Source organism: Marmota flaviventris, chromosome 15 (genome assembly GCF_047511675.1).
Source record: "Marmota flaviventris isolate mMarFla1 chromosome 15, mMarFla1.hap1, whole genome shotgun sequence".
Classification (NCBI taxonomy): Eukaryota; Metazoa; Chordata; class Mammalia; order Rodentia; family Sciuridae; genus Marmota; species Marmota flaviventris.
In genome coordinates this window covers 36,664,458-36,681,662 of record NC_092512.1, presented here as the reverse complement: position 1 = coordinate 36,681,662, position 17,205 = coordinate 36,664,458, and the positions used below count along the sequence as shown (strand labels likewise).

The following is a 17,205-nucleotide window of genomic DNA, read 5'->3' as shown; positions in this document are numbered from 1 at the left end:
CTCCCTCCCCCTCTTTTATTCAGATTATCTTCATCCCCTTGAGTGAGCATTCATAATTTGTGTCTTTTGAAGAATATAGCCATTTAATTTAAATGATTGAGTTTATGTAAAGTTGTTTGTAAAATTCTCTTATTTTTCTTTGAACATCTATAAGGTTTGTAATGATATCCTTTCTTTCATTTCTGATAGTAGTCATTTATCTTTTGTCTTTTCATTTTTTATCATTTAGCTAAATGATTATCAATTTCATTGATTTGTTTCCCAAAGAAGAAGAATTCATTTTCATTTGATTTTCTCTCTTTAATTTAATTGATTTTCTCTGTTCAACTTAATTGATTTTGTCCTTTACTTTGGATTTGATTTTATTTCACTAGTATCCTATAGTGGAAGGTGGATCATGATTTGAGTTTAGTATTTTCTATTATAAATACTTGATGCTATAAATTTCTTTCCACAGACTAATTTAGCTGCATCCTCCAAATTGTGATATGCTGGATTTTGATTTTCACTCAATTCAACACAGTTTCTCATTTCCCTTGAGATGTTTTGTTTAATTACTTAAATATTTATGGAGATTTTCCAGATATTTTTTGTTATTAATTTATAGTTTAATTCTGGGTTAGAGAACATATTTTGCATGCTTTCAAGTCTTTTAAGTTTGTTGAAATTTGTTTCGAGGCCCAGAATGTGGTCCATTTTGGTAAATAGTACAAGTGTACTTAAAAAAAATGTGTACCTGCTACTATAGGGTAAAATTTTCATAAATATTAACTACATTGTCTTGATTGTCAGTGTCATACAGAACTTCATGTCCTTACAGATCTCCTACCTTTTCTATTGATTACTGAGAGAGCATAGTTTTCATCTCCTACTGTAACTATGGACTTGTCTGGTTCCTCTTTCAGTTCTGTCAGCTTCTGTACTGTATATTCTGAAGTCCTCTTGTAAGGTGGATACATATTGTGGATTGCCAAGCTTTCTTTGTGAATTGACCCCTTTATCATGATGGAACATTCCTTTTTTTCTTTTTTTTTAATAATTGATTTTTTAATGTAGATGGACACAATACATTTTTATTTATTTATACATTTTCATGTGGTGCTGAGGATTGAACCCAGTGCCTTACATGTGTGAGGCAAGTGCTCTACCACTGAGCTACAGACCAGCCCCACACGCCTCTTCTTCCATAGCGAGATTCCTTGTTCTGAAATCTACTTTGTCTAGTATTAATATAACCACACTCGCTTTCTTTTAATTAGTAATTTTATGGTATACCTTTTCTATCCTTTTTTTTTCTAATCTAGTTATGTCTTATATTTAAGGTTGATTTCTTGTAGACAAAAAATAGCTGTTTTTCTTTTTTATCCCATTTGACTCTGACTTTTTGTTTTAAAGATGGACACACAATATCTTTGTTTATTAATTTATTTTTTACATGGTGCTCAGGCTCAAACCCAGTGCCTCACACGTGTGAGGCAAGTGCTCTACGACTGAGCTACAGGCCCAGCCCCTGACTCTGACTTTTAATTGCGGTGCTTTGGCCACTTAAATTTCATGTAATTATTGATGTTTATTATTTCTTCACTAGTAATTATTGTTGCTAATAAGTATCATAGGCACATCAAGTAAAAAAATCTTTTTTAACAAACAACTGATAACATTTAGACTTTAGGGGTAGGGGTTGTGGCTCAGTGGTAGAGCACTTGCCTAGCACGCATGAGGCACTGGGTTCAATCCTCAGCACAACATAAAAATAAAATAAAGGTACTGTGTTCACCTACAACTAAAAAATATGTATTTTTAAAAATTTAGACTTTATTTCCTCGTTTTGGCTTCAAAACAATGCCTTAATGTAGGTATTAATATTAGCATTTAATTTGATAAAGTTAACAGGAAAGATAGAATATATATCTCAATTTAGTAACTGAAGAATTAAAAAACTTTAAGGCTGGAACAGAGCTATGTCTGAAGTGTTAGACCTATTTTAGCCTAGTTCTGTCAGATAAAAATAGTATTGTTAAACATTCATTATTATTGTCATTTGATCCACAGAACAAACCTAAGCACTAGGTAGTGAAAGCATGACAGATGGTGAAAATGAGGTTCATCAAAGTGAGTTGTTGAAGGACACAGACCTGGTAAATGAACAACCCATGTCAGAACCCAGAATTTTGACCTCACGCTAAGAAGGCAAAAACTAGAGGCGGTTAATAGAATTTAAGACCCGGGAGGTCAAAGCCACCTGCAGCAACTTGAGGATCAAAAGTTTTAACTACTAATTGCTTAATGGTATTGGTTTAAAACCCAAGTGAAGTAAATTCTCCATATAAACTCACATTTCCTACAAAGCAACTAATCTACATAGTAAAGAATATACATTTATATTGCCACAAAATAACCTGATAATAAGTATTCCAAGTAAATTATGTTAACCTTCTTAGTTGATAAACAGCAACAAAATTGCTAAATTGACCACTAGCTATGCACAGATGATATAGTGCATAACAAATACTATGTGTATGTACAACAATAAATACAGTTAGATTTCAGAAAGGGAGGTCTAAAGAACTATAATTTATTCTCACCAAACACTTTCTCTTTCAAGATATAAACTCAGATATGCTTTCTTACCATAATATTGTAGTTGACATTAATAGTCTCATCTTCACTGGGGACACTCATGTGAATGGGTTTAACATCATTCTTTCCTTTCCTTACTACATCATAGATGGGATTTCGAGGTTGCTGACTTTGTAGAATTTTTTTCAGTTGCTTTTCCAGAAGTTGTGGAGCATCGTTAATCACTTCAAAAACTCCAAAATCCACATTAAATCTTATTGCCTCTGAAAATGTCTGCAATATAAATGTGTGGAAATTTTTTTAAAAATTTAAACCCAGAAACTGTCTTTAAGAAGATTTGGTGTTTATACATATGCGTGTGCACTTAGTTTTGTGTTCTTAATCATCTCCTTCTCCCATTAGGAGCTTGGAAATCCCTTGGCTAGAGATGAGGGGATCCACCAAGTCCTTCCTTACCAGTGACTTGAGATAAGTGACAGGGTATGATGTGGTAGAAGTTCCCTTTGTATAAACATTTTATTTTTGTTATTCTTTGAAACTAAAGAAAAATGAAGCAATCTCATCCTCTAAGAAGGGGGTGGATTCGCAGGGAAGAATGAGTAAAGGAAGAAGAAATAAGGCTCCCATTATCTCTTTTATCCCCAGGAGCCATGAAAGCTAACAATCTTCCATTTCTAAAAGAGAAAATTAAGGACAATATGTTCTTCATTAAAATTATTTCAACACCATTCCTCTCGCTGTAACCAAAAAAAAAAAAAAAAAAAGTGAAAGAGAATAACACTGTTGAGCTTTTCTCAATAACTACTAAATGCTGACAGCTTTTATTTAAAGTTAGCTAGTTAATATACAATAGTCATGAGTCTTTGAAAGCCAACTTGACAATAAATAGCTCTATGACTTTGGGTAAATCATTAAACATATTGGGTTCTTTATTTCCATAAAAAGTGAATTGGTGCATTAGTCAAGTCTTGTCCCATTTTGCTGTCTAAATCCAGAGACAGGTCCCTTGTTCATGATATTCATTTATTTTAAGGTACCTTCAATAAATTGACTACTCATTTTTTTTCTAGTTCCGAGTATCCACAGAATATGCAGTTAGCCAAATAGTAGAAAACATTAAACTCTTCCCCATGGATCAGTAAGTGTCCTAAGTACAGCATTAATTCTTGCAAGTTTTACTAAGGAATTGCAGGATACACTAGTTATACCTTAATAAATGATAAAATGTCATTGGAAAATTGGAGCTAGAAAAATATATGTATATGTGTATGTGTTTACATTTATCTAGAGATGTAAAATAATATCATGTTTCTAAAGTCTGACTGTCTTCCCTTCTAAGGAATTTAAAGTTCATGAACAGGGCTGGGGTTGTGGCTCAGTGGTAGAGCACTTGCCTGGCATGTGTGAGGACTGGGTTTGATCCTTAGCACCACATAAAAATAAATAAAATAACGGTACTGTGTTCATCTACCACTGAAAAAAAAAAAAGAATTAAATGTTGAGAAGGAAATGAATTAAACTCAGTAGTAAAGGGACATCACAGATCATCGGGATGAGAGAAATGGAAGAGGAAATGTGAAAGACCTGGAAAAGATTTTTTCCTAGGTCCGAATATCCACAGAACAAGTGAATCAGCTTGACCTTTGTTGTTTTCCTTTCTTTTTTCTGCTTTCTACCCTCAGATCTGGTAGCAGAACACAAAGCTATGATGGTTTAAAGTACAGAATGCCAACTAGTCAGGTAAATAGATAAAGAAAAAAATTCTACTAATCAAGTAAAAAAAAATGCTCAAGTAAAAAGCATTAGAGGAACTGTGGCACTCTGAGCCCTTCAGTAACCAATCTTACTTAGCAGTACTAAATAGTTAAAATACAGTGGCAGAAATAACAGGGGAGATAAAAATCTACTGTTCACTGGCCATCTACCCTGTGCAGGTATGTGATGGACACCTTAACAGCACTCCAAGTCCTTCCACATTCCTGAGATAGGTCTTTACAGAAAACTAATGCTCAAGATGGCTAAGTGATATGATAACCCATAGATTCAGACCCACGAAGTGATAGATCAGCGCTTTGGAAATAAGCCTGTCTGGTTCCAAAGAACCTTTCTTTACTGCATTGCTTCACAGACAATAAAACTAACACGTCCTGACCACTTTCTCAACGCCAGGCACTGTGCTAAGTAATAACCTTAGATAGTTAAGAGGATTCCCAGTGTTTGGATTCTAAACCCTATGCCTCCCTTTACTTTGGGATTACTAGTAAAGGCACAGAAGCATGAAGCAACATGGTGGGTGTGGGTGACTTGAAGCAGTTCAACACAGTTGGAAAAGAACTAGAATAGCAAGAGGTAGAAAAGTTTAAGGAATAAAGGAAAGAGACCTGAGGCACATAAGGTAGATAGGACCAGATCATAAACGTCTTTGCATGCTATTTTAAGAAGTAAAGCCCTTTTTTTGATCCTCTGGGAAATAAGGAGGCATGACTAAATCCTAAGTAGGGCAGTAACACAGTTACTAACGGTTTGTGTTTTAGTAAGTTTTCTGAGGTAGCAATCTGGAGGATGTACTGTCTCATTGCCAGCTCATGAGCCAGGAAGCTAGACTGCTTCCACCAGATGACAGAGTGACTGTTGTAACAACTAGGTTTAGGGTAGTAATTATTAACTGTCCAATACAAAGCAAAACTATGGCTGAGAAAGGTTAAATGACCCTTTCATGGTGTATCAGCAAGTTCTATAAGTTCTACAGAACTCTGGATTGATAATTATGAAACAGTTTTAACCGAGGGAATTTTAATTAGGCCTTAGGGTGAGTGCTGCAGACCAGCTCACTCAGGATCTATTCCAAATTCCTGAAATGCTAGGCCTAGGAACCTAAAACCTATATTTTCAGGACTTTATGTAAGTATGGATTCATGTGTGATTCAGATTTTACTACTTATATGCTCTTAAGGTTTGGATATGAGGTGTTCTAAGTTGTTCTTGGTGTTTTGATCACAGTGATGAAAAGCTAACTAAAAAATAAATTGGTACTAAGAAGGGGGGCGTTGTTGCTGTGACTAAATTGGTGGTTCAGAAGTCTTTGGAAATGTTTTGTGGGAGGAGTTTGGAAAAGTTCAGAGATGCAGGCTGGAGAAGCCTGAGAATGTTGGAATGGTGGAGCATGATGGGCGATTCTAGTGGAGCTCAGAAGACCAAAATGTACATAGGAATGTAGATAATAAAAATTGTGTTCATGACATTTCAGAAAACAAGGGTTATATTGGGAATTGAACTAAAGGCTGTTTGTGTTACATTCTGGCAAAGAAGTTGACCTACATTTTTTCCAATGTCCTGAGACTTTCTGTGAGGTTTAATCTAAAGGTGATGGGCAATTAATATGGTTGGGAAAATTTCAAGGCAGCACAGCATTTAGGCAGTGGCATGAATAATGATGGATTCATTTAGCCAGGTTTACTGGGACCAGAAAACAGAAGGATTTTTAAAACTTGCAGTTTGGCCAGAAAGTGCACGTAAAAGTGGGGCCAAGGATGGTGTGCTTGTTAAAGAGATTATAGCCACTAAAGAGATGCTAAACACTTTGCATAGAAACAATGGAAAAAATGCCTTGAGGGCATCCTTGGCCATACACATCACAGGTTCAAGGGTATAAAAGTAAAATAAGACCGCACAGGAGCATCCTGCTTGCACGGGGGACCTAGGAAGTTGTTTCACTGTGCTCAGCCACTCAGGCACTCAGAGGCAGCTGCAGTTATGATCCCAGGGGCCCAATTACCACTCAAGCTGGCAGCAGACCTTAGCATTGTCCATGTGGTGCTAGTTCTTCAGGAATGCAGAATACTGGAGTTAGGGGTCATGGAGGCTTCCATTGAGATTTCGAGGGAAGGCCTGGGAGTCTAGGCAAAGTGTAGCAGGGTTGAAATCCCTATGGGCTGCCCCTGAGAGGGCAGTACATGAAGTTGTGAAGGTGAAACTTAAGTGAGAATGGAGACCCCAGGAATTAAGAGGTGCCAGTAATGTAGACTGTCTGCTGAGAAAAACTGTGGCTACAGAGAAAGCCAAGCTAAACAGAGAGGCCATGAGTGCTGAAGCCAGAAAGGCTTCAGAGGCAGGGCTGCCCAAGCCCTTTGGAGAACACATCTCTTTACCATGTGCACCAGACACCAGATGTGGAGCTACTGAACTTTTTTGCCCAGCTGGGTTTCAGTCTTGGTTTGATCCCATCCCTTTTTTGTATGCTCCTATTCCTCTCCTTTGGAAAGGTAATGTTTACTCTGTGCCATTGTATACTGGATATATGTCACTTGCTTTTTATTTTTATAGTGGCTCATAGCCAAGAGTTTGCCTTGAGTCTCAGATGAGACTTTGGATTTGGACTTTTAAGTAATGCTGGAACTATTGCCTATGGAGACTCTTGGAGTTGTTCTAAAGGCATTTTGCAATGTGAGATAGACAATAGCTTCTGGGGGCCAGGGGTGGAGTATTATGGTTTGGATATGAGGTGTCCCCAAAGGCTCCAGTGTTAATGTGGGAATATTTAGAAGTGAAATTATTGGATTGAGGGCTGTAACTAAATCAGTCCATCCTAGTTTGAATGGACTAGCTGGGTGGTAACTGTAGGCAGATGGAGCATGTCTGGAGGAGGTGGATCACTAGTGGCATGCCTGGAAGGGTGCTTCTTCTCTGTGATCCCTCCCCGCTCCTCTCTGCTACCTGGCTGCCTTGAGCTGAGCAGCTTTTTCTGCTGTGCCTCCTCCCATGATGTGGAGCCTCACCTTGGGTCTGGAGGAAAAGAGTCAGCCATTTATGAACTGAAACCTCTGAAACAGTGAGCTCCAAATAAACTTTCCCACCTCTAAGTTGTTCTCATCGGGAACTTACTTGGGTCACAGTATGGGAAGCTAACTAACACATATGGGCCCACAAAAATATCTGAATACTGAGCCTAGGTAAGTGGTGAAAGAGGAGAGGTATATATCCATTCTTAGAGAGAAAAACTAAAGCATGTAGTGGTTTTGTGTTTTTTGTTTTTTGTTTTTTTTTGGCAAATTCCAAAAGGGAAATATGTCCAAAAGGACAATATTAGAATTTTATGTCTGGTTTAGTTATTTTTCTTTAAAAAAGATTTGACTAAACCAGAAACTATCCAGAGAAGAAAAAGCAGAATGATTAAATGGAAGAAATGTTGGGCAAACTACTTTGCCTTTCTGAAACATCATAAAAGGGGAGGAGGGACTTCAAATGGATAATCCCCAGGTGCCTTCCACATCTGATACTCTGTCAGTCCAAGATGACTGTCCATGATAAAAAGATTCTGTATCTTCTCTTCTCTAGCAGTATCACCCAACTCCACCGTTCTTTTAATTCATTCATTTATTCAATAAGTATTTATTGAATCCTTGTTAAATAAACTATGATGGATGATATATTGCTATATTGAAGAAACCAATATAGAGCATCCTCCACAAAACTCTAAAATGACATGGTTTATACCTCAGAGCACACACAGTCTAACAGAGGAAGAAAGATGAGTAAATGCACTAGATAAAGACCCACTCTCCAAGCCAGCATGTAAGGTGAAATCATATTTAGTCAAAATTACCCCCCTGAAATCTTTGAAAGCACCCATAAAATATAATGTTACCTTAAACACTGTTCTCAAATTGATCAGTTTTCCTCTGTTCAGTTAAGAACAAGATAAGGTGGAATGTTTGGGTTTAAAACTCATGTTGTGCAAAAATGTTATGTTTAACACTAGACTTGCCCTTGGCAGGAGATGATTACGCTATCAAGAGGAAGGAAGAACGATACCCATGAGGGAATGGCAGATTCTCCTCTTCCATCTCACATCCTCTCCAGGACACACATTCATAAATTGGCACAACAATCAAGCTTATTCTCAATCTTTAAATCATCCATGCTGCCTCTGCTAAGCATGAACAGTTCAATTTGCACAGTAATGCATTATAATGCAATACCACTTTAAAACATAGAAAGCACAACTGAAGCAATGCAGAGTGGTGTGGTGGCACATAAGGATTCATTTAGCTATCTTTTGAAACTAAGAAAGAGGTGTGGAGAAAGTGGGATGCTAGAGTTGGGTCCTGAAGAAAGAATGGACATTCCTTAGTAGACGAGAGGGAAGGAAATTTGACAAAAGGTGGAGCCAATGCATCCAAATACAGGAGCACAGAACAACAGGCACCTCTTGTGAACCGCAAGCAGGTGACATTGTGGAAGTTTAGTATGTGAGGGGAGAACACCAGGAGACAAGCCTGGAGAGGAAGACAGGGGACTAGCTCATTGAGGAGCTGCACTGTGGTTCTCTGAGAGAGGTCCCTTGACCAGCAGCATCAGCATCACCTAGGAAACATAAGAAATGCAAATTCTGGGGCTTCTCCCTAAAATTGGAAACTGGGATGGGGCCCAGCATTCTTAGCTTTAAGAAGCTCTTGGGTAATTCTAATGCACACCCAAGCTTAAAAACCATTGCTTTAGAATGACAAGGCACTACTGAGGAGTTTTTAGCTGAACAGAGGCAGATTTCAGGTTAAGACAAACTCCAAAGCCAACTATCTGTTCCCTCATGCTGTCACCTGTACTCACCTACGTGAGGGTGCCTGCTGTCTATGTTCTGTACACAGGAGAAAGAACTCTGTGCTTCATTATCACTCAAATTCTTATTTCTGCTTAAAAAGAATCTCTCCCATGTATCATGTCCTTTGTTTTTACCATTTCCAAGCATGTCTACAAAACTCCCAAAGTTAGTTAAGTATGTGACCATAAAGGATACACAGGTTAGGGGGGATAGAAATGAATGATATGGGAAACATTTTCCCAAAAAACTGACTAGGCTGATTAAGAACACTCAGTTTTTAATCATATGACAGGAAAAATCTTCAGTTTGAACCTCAAACTCGATCCTCCACAAGCTGTTACAGACTGCCCTTTTCCTTACTTAATTTCTTATTTCAAGGGTATCATTTTCCAAATGTTCTAAAATGAATTGACCTGAAGGTGGTGAAAGCTAACTTTGTAGTACTAGTCATCCATGTGCGAAAAATATTTTCACAGAAAAAGCAAGTGCATGAAAATATTTTTACCACAATAAATTGCTGGTTCCACATTTCTTTGAAAAGAAGAGGGGGAAAAAAAAACCTGTGAATAATTAGCAATGTGCTTAAACTGCCAGCCCAGCACCACTGAAACTTACCGGGTGCCAAATTATTTAGCTGAACAGTATTTAAATTAAAAACTAATGACTAGGTTAATTTAATACATGTTCATCTCTGCTCCAACTCTGTCTCTACTAATTGAGCTCCAAAGCTATATTTTAAACATGCATCCTAGTCAGTGAATAAAAAACATCTGACTACTTGAATATAACAAGTCAGTTCCCAATCACAACTTATTTTAATCTAAATTTTATTGTCATTTTAGATGTTTAGCTATAAACTGTTTACTGGAGATTCACCAATCAGATGAAAGGAATAATGTGTCACATAAGACGTACAGAAAATATCCTTAGTTAATAAAGTGATTTACATTAGGTAACGTGTTTTATGTTGGAGCTACAAGGTTTATCAAAACACCCACAGGTATAAACACTGAACTAAGCAATTGTCAAAGCTCCATCAACACCTTGAAAAAATAATCTCTGAGCATTTAAATTTTGGCAAGGGGATACCAAGCCCTCTACCCCCTTACAGACTACTCAGTCTCCAAATCTATATTTTCTGTTTCTCTAAGTCCCCTTCAACTAACAATCCATCTAGCATATAACTCCTCCATAAAGCTGCAAGAAATTATAATAGTTTACAGATTTAAAAAAAGTGTGGAGAATCAGTCCAAAAAAAGAAGTTATGGTACAATTCCAAAAGCTCATAGCTAAGCATGGTCTGGCAAACACATGACATACCTTGCAAAGAGGGTATAGACCAGGCCACCCCTTCAGCTTCTGCAAACCATAAATGTCACAAACATTTGAAACCACCCACAGAGGACCAACCTAAATCTATGTGGGCTCGTCAACTCAATCCCACAACAGTCACTGAGCATAAAACACACAAAACAAAACCAAAAGGAAAAAATGTTTTCACACTATAGCACAGAAGAAAACTTAATAAGCAAACACTTGTCCATAAAGAGTTGACAGCAGGAAAAAAAAAAAAAAAAAACAACCTCCCAGACACCAAATGAAAACAATATCTGAATGTGAACTTGGCACAAGAACAAACAGAATGAAGTTATGAAAGCTAGGATTTGGAAAGTGCCATAATCATTTATAACAGCGGCAACTGTCCTGGATTCCCCTCATCAAAAAATAACATGGAGGCAGGCTACCAGCCATCGATTTCTGGATCTTACAATGTGGTCCCAAGGGTGCAATGTTGTAATGGAAAGAAATAGTATAGGAGCCAGAAAGCCTGATTCCTAGGTCCATTTTTGCCAAAATCCAGCTATGGGACTTTGGGCTTGTTAGTACAGATGTAGAAGAACTCTTAGAAATCTAGATGACTGAACGGCCCTATAATATGTATCTACACTCTCAGGCTTATTTCTGTAGTGGTTTTGGGTGGGAGGTGGGGATGGAGACCAGGGAAGCAGGAGTAATCCTTTACTTGTTTATTTCAAGGATCTTATATAGAAGATGAGGAAATAAAAACAGAATCATCTTCAAGAAGTTTTGGGAGACACAATAAAAAGAGACCTATATCTTTGTCCCCAAGAAATTTACAATGTAGCTCCTGAGATAAAATGAGCAGAGAAGAAATTGATCAAAATTTCTTTGGTTGTGTAAGTCCAGTCTTCCACCATAGATAGATAGATAGATAGAAACAGATAGATAATCTCCCCTATGCAATATTCTATAAGATGACTTCCTGACTTTCATGTAAATACCTCTAATCACATGGAATTTACTCCTACATAAGACAGCCCTATTTCATTGTTTGAAAATAAACCTGAAAATTAGATTCCCTTATAAATGAGGCCTTGGTCATATTCTCTAATGTCACAGAATATGTTAATCCCTCTTCCTCAATCAGATCTTCAAATATTTGATGACTACTCCATCCCACCCCAACCACCCAGTCCTAAGCCAGGTTAAACATGCACACTTCTTTCAACCCTTCCTCATCTGACACAGTTTCCAGAGTGTTCATGGGCTGGGTCTCCCTGAGTCTGGTTTGGCAGAGCAGCCCTTAACATATGGCACCAAGAATGGAACACAATATTCCAAATGTGGTCTCACGATTCAACCCTATTATGAGTGCCTTCTATGCTCCCAGACTAATGTTTTTCTTGATCTTGACTATACTTCTATTAATGTACTCCAAAAATATATTAGTTTTGTTTATTTTAGTTCATTTCATACTATGTACCAGAATAAAAATGAGACCAGAGTCTGTTATTCAAATGATCATTTTATTTCTCTGATGCCAGTTCTGTAGACATCATAATGCAGCAGGAGAATCAAGAGGTTTTGAGCCATGTGGTCCTAGACGGACCTTTGTCATTTACCAGCTGAGTGACCTTAAACTGGAAAAACACTGATTCTCTTGCAACTTTTCACACAAGTCTCTGATAAAAATAATTTTTAAAAAGGCAAAGTTGATGACAGATTTGTGTGGCACACAAGATTATTCTCCAGATTGGCAATGATCTGCCAATCCAACCAAAGTGGTTGCCTGTTAGGTTTCAGGAATGGAAGAAGAGATGATCTAATTAGTGAAAAGAAAGAAAAGAGAAGCACTAGTCCTTAATATACATTACCTCACTTCTTTTTTTAAAAAAAAATATTTTTTAAGATGGACACAATATCTTTATTTATTTTATTCATTTTTATGTGGTGCTGAGGATTGAACCCAGTGCCTCCACTCTACCACTGAGCTATAACCCCAGCTCCACATTCCCTCACTTCTTAATAATCTTATAAAAGGCAAGTATATTGTTTTTACAGATAAATAAGTAAAGGAATTGAGTGATGTTTCTAAGATCACACCAGTAATGAGTAGAAAGACCACACTCAAACACACTTTGGTCTCACTCCTATCACTAACAATTACATGGTAAGAATGGAGCATAAGAAAATATATGGCCAAGGTGGGTGGGTGGGTTAGAGGAGCAGAAAACAGTGTGCAGAGTGGCATCAATAATATACACTAGAGCAGAGCCAGAAAGATTGAGCCAAATTATCATGGGTCTTGAATTCCATACTAAAGAATGTCGAGTTCAATCTGGTTATAGTTAGTGAACCAGTTCAAATATTTGAAAACTAATTTCACAGATAATGATAAGGACTTTGGGGACAAATAAAGCAATGTAAGTGGTGTGTGTGTTGGGGATATTATTTTAGAATTGGTAGGGAAGGCTTTCTGAACAGAAGTGATTTAAGTCAGGGAGAAAGTGATATAGATACCTTAGGGAAGAGTGTTCCAGGCTGAAAGACCCTGAAAATATTTGGCATATTCATATTTGAGATACATGGAGAAGGCTACTTAAGCTCAAAAAGAATTATCCAAGGAAAAAGGATAGGAAATAAAGCTCAAGAGATGGCAAGAACCAAATCATACTGGATTCTGGATTTTATTCGTAGTTAATGAGAAGCCTCTAAAACAGGGTTTTGAGCAGATCAGGAAGTAACATGATTCAATTTATTATTTTTAAAACACTTTATTGAAATCCTAACTCACTGAATTTATGATTCCTTAAAATACCAGTTCATAATGATCCTAAAAAAGAGATTAGTTTGGCACATTGATTCTCAGTAAACCCATGCTGGCTTCTAATTCTTAGCTAAGTGCTCATAAACTAAACATCACTAATCTGGTCTAGAATTTTGCCAGGCACTTGGTTTAAGAATCTATCACTCCTTCTCCTCCCTATCCCCAAATTCTTTTTGCAACTGTGTGACATTTTCCCTTCCCTTGTCTTGTGATGTGAAGAATGGGTAATTGACAGGTTGACCGTGTGATATTGCCTATAGTGCAAAAGAAGGTACAGGGGGAGGGGGCAGTAAAAACAGGGGATTTGGAAATAGAAAAGAGGCCAGCCTGAAACACATGAAGGTTTCAAATTTATGAATGTCTACTGGGGAGGGATGAAAAACATGACTACACAGAGTTCAACAGAAATCACACTCTATTATTTCACCCAAAGCCTGGAAGAAAACATACAAAAATGGTAATGTTTATTTTGACTGAATGGCAGGATTATGGATGAATTTTTCTCATATTTTTGACAAAATTTCTATATTATTGTTATATTACTTGTATAATTTTAAATAGATTTTTTTAAAAAAAGAAAGTTAAGCAGGGGAATTTATTTTTTGGAGCAAGAAAAAGTTGGGATAATCACAAATCTTGAAACTTAAATGTTCAGAAACTAAAGTTAGACTTACAGAAATTTTTCTATTTAAAATTCTATAAAAATACAAAATTTGTTATATATGTAGAGACCTTGATCACATGTATTCTAATATGCAAAATTATATGCATTAGAAATATATAATTACAGAGGCTGGAGAAACAGTGGAGATTGAAAGCACAAAAGAAAATTTACAAATTCTAAAAGAACCAAATTCTGGCAATTTTGTGACACTATTGTATTTTTTTAAATAATGTGTAACAAGATGATGAAAGGTAGACTATCAAATCCTGAAGTGTCACTCAAGTCTGTTCCTGGAAAGAGAGAAGGTACTTTGGTGTCTCTAACTCTTCCATAATGGTTCCAGAGATCCAGCTGAACCAAGTGCAGGAGAGAACACAGATGATTTGGGTGGGAAAAATCACAAAACAGCCATGGATATATAAATAGATACATACCCAAATACAAGAACTAATCTCAGCAATAAAGTACTAGATAGGACTGAGTAGTACATTCTCCTCAAAAGATACTCTCAGTGGTTTGATTTAAGAGATTTAACATTTTATGGTCCACTCCCTTTAAAATTATTTTGAACTTCTTTATATTCCAAATTTTCCCTGGTAAGAGTTTAAATGAAAAAAGTATTCATGCTTTTTATAATGTATAAGGAAAACCTTTCTTTATCTAACTTTCTTTTAACTGCTATTCCACACAATAATATTAAACTTTCTATGAACCCTCATTTTGTTTCCCAAACCACTTCTAACTTAACTTTATTGGTCACTGCTAAGACTGAAACTCTAATAACCAGCACCCACCTATGTTACACCAAGAGTATCCCAAGTCTTATTTATTATGGATAGAAAACACTTGTTGTCTTGTACGTAAATTCCACTTTCATATCTGACCACAAGGATGAAAATAATTGCCTGGAGTAAAACATTTGAGTTTCTTGAGTTTTTGATATTCTGTCCTTATCATCTCTGTTCAAAGCCTAACATAATGCCAAATACAACTGTCATATTTTATACAGAATACTCTTTGATGCTTAGGAGAACTCCAGCTTTCTTCAATAAGAATAATTTCTAAATATGACTCAAACCCAAATGGTTAACTCTATAAAGATAATTCAGTGATTACAATATTTTCCTTTTATAATATATTCAATAGAACATAATAATGTACTCACTGGCAGGCTTAGGAATTCATTAAAGTAGTCCACAAGGAAGCCATCTGTTGCCAAAAAATCTTCCTTCAAAAACATAAGAACACAATATTCTGATTATGTGAAGATGTTTTAAAACATGCCCATATTATTCTCTAATTCTGCTATCAATTTATTTTTATACATATCTTCAGATCTTTTTTAGTCAGTCAACAGTGAATCCTCACCCCAAACATAACACAGTGCTACACAGTCTCTGGAAGGCAGGAATAACAAAAACAGAATGGAACATACAAGACTTTGCTGCTGTACTAAGCTCAAAACAGAATGCATGAAAAAAGTAGTGCAATGCTTAAAAGAATAGACAAATACAAAATAATTCCACCACCCAGGACATTTCCCACAGACTTATTAAAATCCATATATTTCATAAAAATAAAGCAGTCAATAAAGTCCGAAGCAGTGTTTGGGGTTAAAAGCCAATCTAGAAGGGAAATTTCTTAAATTTCCCAGTAGAAGCACTAAACCAAGTGAAGAAAATGTTCTCTGTCTGCCTCTCAGAGATATGGTTTTTGTAATTTGGGTTCTGCTTCATTTTTTTCAATTTTTAAAATTTTTTATATTCTGCTTCCTTTTTGCATGAGGAAACTTTGACAATGCACATGTTCTCAGCATAAGGATTGTATACATTTTTCCATTACTATATCATCCACCAACATAGCCACTTTTAAAACTGGCAAAATTGAAATGCCACCGCCAAGAACAAAATTTCTCTTCCAAATCATAAAATACCTTATTTTATAAGTCATTGTTTCCTTTGTGTCAAAAGCACATCATGGCACACTCTGTTGAACAGTACATGTGTTTATTTTGTTATCCATAATTATATTTTAATTTTGCAAATCTAACATGAAAATTGACAATATAACACAATGCTATTATTTTCAGATGACTAATGACTTTCCTTTTATATAATGCTGGCCAATTTTTTTAAAAAATTACTGCAGTGTAGTGTGATCCAGACGATTACAATGGTATATTTACAACTACTTTGGAAAACAGGTGTTCATGGTAATTTCTTTAAGTAACTCTAGTATTAGAAGAGAGTTATGAACAATCACAGGACTTATCAGGGAATTTACTAGAAATTTCAACTGGTTAAAACAACAACAAACCAAGGAGTTAATAAATATAACACATTCAAAGTGGTACCTTAGTAGTATATGCAAATAAGTTCTGATTGACAAAGGTCTAATAAAGCAGAACAAGACAAGTATTATTTTGGGGGAAGCTATAAGGCTAATAACTTTTACCTTTCAAAGTTACCTTAATTTCCTAGGACTATATTTAGTTAAGTAGCTTGTTTCTGCTTACTCTTATGAGAAAACATCTGAATTCAATAAATGTTTTTAGTATCTGCAAGGTAAATGGTGTTGTGTTAGAAAAAGAGTAGCCAAATTTTGCAGTACTAGGCCACATGATCAAAAATCCAGAGATGGAAGGATGTGTAATTTAAATTAACAATAGTAGTGGAGTATATTCCCTTGTTAGTTTTTCTCAGTTATGCACTTTATTTTTAATTTTTAGCTGTACTATAGAATACATATTTCATAGAGCCTGGGGGACCTAATATTGCCAGGATTTTGACTAGCCACATTGCTAGAATTTCTAGACAATCCTTGGCCTTCAATATTCACCTCCACATGCCTCACACTTCTAAAAGACTCTAACTCAATGAACTATATGATGAGGTACCCATTTTGTTATTGTTTTTTTTTTTCCTTAATGTATTTTAGACACAAAAACTTTCATGAAATAAGAGTACAAATAAATTACTAGGAAATGAAATGAAGCACTTACATTGCAATCCCAATTTTTATTGCCAAATTCAATAGTTATAAACATATTTTGTCAAATGCCACCAAGATTCTAAACAATTGTGATTTCTGAGCTCATCTTGCCACAGATGGCCAAGACTTCTTAGGTGGCACTAGTAGCCCTGCTCTAACCCCATGGAGATTCAGCATTTCCTGGCAGTCACAACCTTCAGTTTGTACTTACAGGCAACCGTAGAAATGTTAGGTGTTATTCCA

General features: G+C 36.2%; 1 protein-coding gene across 1 annotated transcript in view; it reads right to left on the bottom strand.

The window, feature by feature from the left end:
• Rgs22 (regulator of G protein signaling 22) overlaps positions 1-17,205 on the bottom strand; it is a 122,809-nt gene that overhangs the window by 102,068 nt on the left and 3,536 nt on the right. The window contains 1 exon segment of the mRNA XM_027946900.2: positions 2,632-2,905. Coding sequence (XP_027802701.1) covers positions 2,632-2,905 — 274 coding nt within the window.